This window comes from Camelina sativa, unplaced genomic scaffold, assembly GCF_000633955.1.
Source record: "Camelina sativa cultivar DH55 unplaced genomic scaffold, Cs unpScaffold02278, whole genome shotgun sequence".
Taxonomy (NCBI): domain Eukaryota; kingdom Viridiplantae; phylum Streptophyta; class Magnoliopsida; order Brassicales; family Brassicaceae; genus Camelina; species Camelina sativa.
The window spans coordinates 1-1,490 of NW_010923392.1; the positions used below are offsets into that span (position 1 = coordinate 1).

Consider the following 1,490-nt stretch of genomic DNA (forward strand, 5'->3'; position numbering starts at 1 on the left):
AACCTTAAACCTGAAGAGCATCTTCTGAGCCCTAAAGCAACAATGCTAAAGAAGGCTCGTGATGCTATACACCGGCTGAAATTGCGCTATGGAATTGGTCAGCCTTTCAACAAGATCGAATCCAGTCAAGTTGAAGCAACTTGGTTTGCCCTGATTTGGAATGAGATAATCCTCACATTTAGGGAGGAAGACCTAATTAGTGACAGGGAGGTTGAGCTGCTAGAGTTGCCGCCTAATTGTTGGAATATTCGGGTTATCCGTTGGCCGTGTTTCCTCCTTTGCAATGAGCTCCTGCTTGCTCTAAGTCAGGCAAACGAGCTCTGTGACGCTCCTGATCGCTGGCTTTGGTCAAAAATCTGTAGCAGTGAGTACAGGCGTTGTGCTGTTATAGAAGCTTTTGATAGCATCAAGTTTGTGATTCTTAAAATTGTTAAAAATGGCACAGAGGAAGAATCCATACTGAACAGGTTGTTTATGGAGATTGATGAAAATATGGAAAACGAAAAGATAACTGATGTATATAAGCTGACGGTACTACTTCGGATTCATGAAAAGCTGATATCACTTCTTGAGCGTCTGATGGACCCAGAAAAGAAAGTATTCAGGATCGTGAATATACTGCAAGCTCTGTATGAACTCTGTGCATGGGAGTTTCCAAGAATTAGGAGGAGCACTCCGCAGTTACGACAGCTTGGCTTGGCACCCATTAGTTTGGATGCAGGCACTGAATTGCTGTTTGTCAATGCCATTAATCTCCCTCCTCTTGATGATGTTGTCTTTTATAGGCAGATTCGTCGGGTCCATACAATTCTTACTTCTAGAGATCCAATGCATAATGTGCCAAAGAATCTTGAGGCCAGAGAGCGTCTTGCTTTCTTTAGCAACTCTCTCTTTATGAACATGCCCCAGGCTCCCAGTGTAGAAAAGATGATGGCTTTCAGCGTGTTGACTCCTTACTATGACGAAGAGGTGATGTATCGGCAAGAAATGCTCCGAGCTGAGAATGAGGATGGAATATCTACCCTATTCTACCTTCAAAGAATCTATGAGGACGAATGGGTGAATTTTGTGGAGCGGATGCGTAGAGAGGGAGCAGAAAATGAGAATGATATTTGGTCGAAGAAGGTTAGAGATCTTCGCCTCTGGGCTTCATATAGGGGACAGACGTTGTCCAGAACAGTGCGAGGGATGATGTATTATTATAGTGCCTTGAAGAAGCTTGCCTTTCTTGATTCTGCTTCTGAAATGGACATCAGGATGGGAACTCAGATTGCTCCTGAGGCACCCCGTTCTTACTACACAAATGATGGTGGGGATAACACACTGCAGCCAACACCTTCTCAGGAAATCAGCAGAATGGCTAGTGGTATAACCCATTTGCTTAAAGGGTCCGAGTATGGGAGTGCAATGATGAAATTCACATATGTTGTGGCATGCCAAGTATATGGACAGCATAAAGCAAGGGGGGACCATAGAGCTGAGGAGATTCT

General features: G+C 44.2%; 1 protein-coding gene across 1 annotated transcript; it reads left to right on the forward strand.

The window, feature by feature from the left end:
• Positions 1-6: 6 nt before the first annotated feature.
• LOC109131686 (callose synthase 11-like) lies at positions 7-1,485 on the forward strand (the record flags this gene model as incomplete). The annotated part of the gene is made up of 1 exon (XM_019242859.1): positions 7-1,485. A coding segment is annotated over one exon (1,479 nt), but the record flags the coding sequence as incomplete, so codon positions are not given.
• Positions 1,486-1,490: the final 5 nt, after the last annotated feature.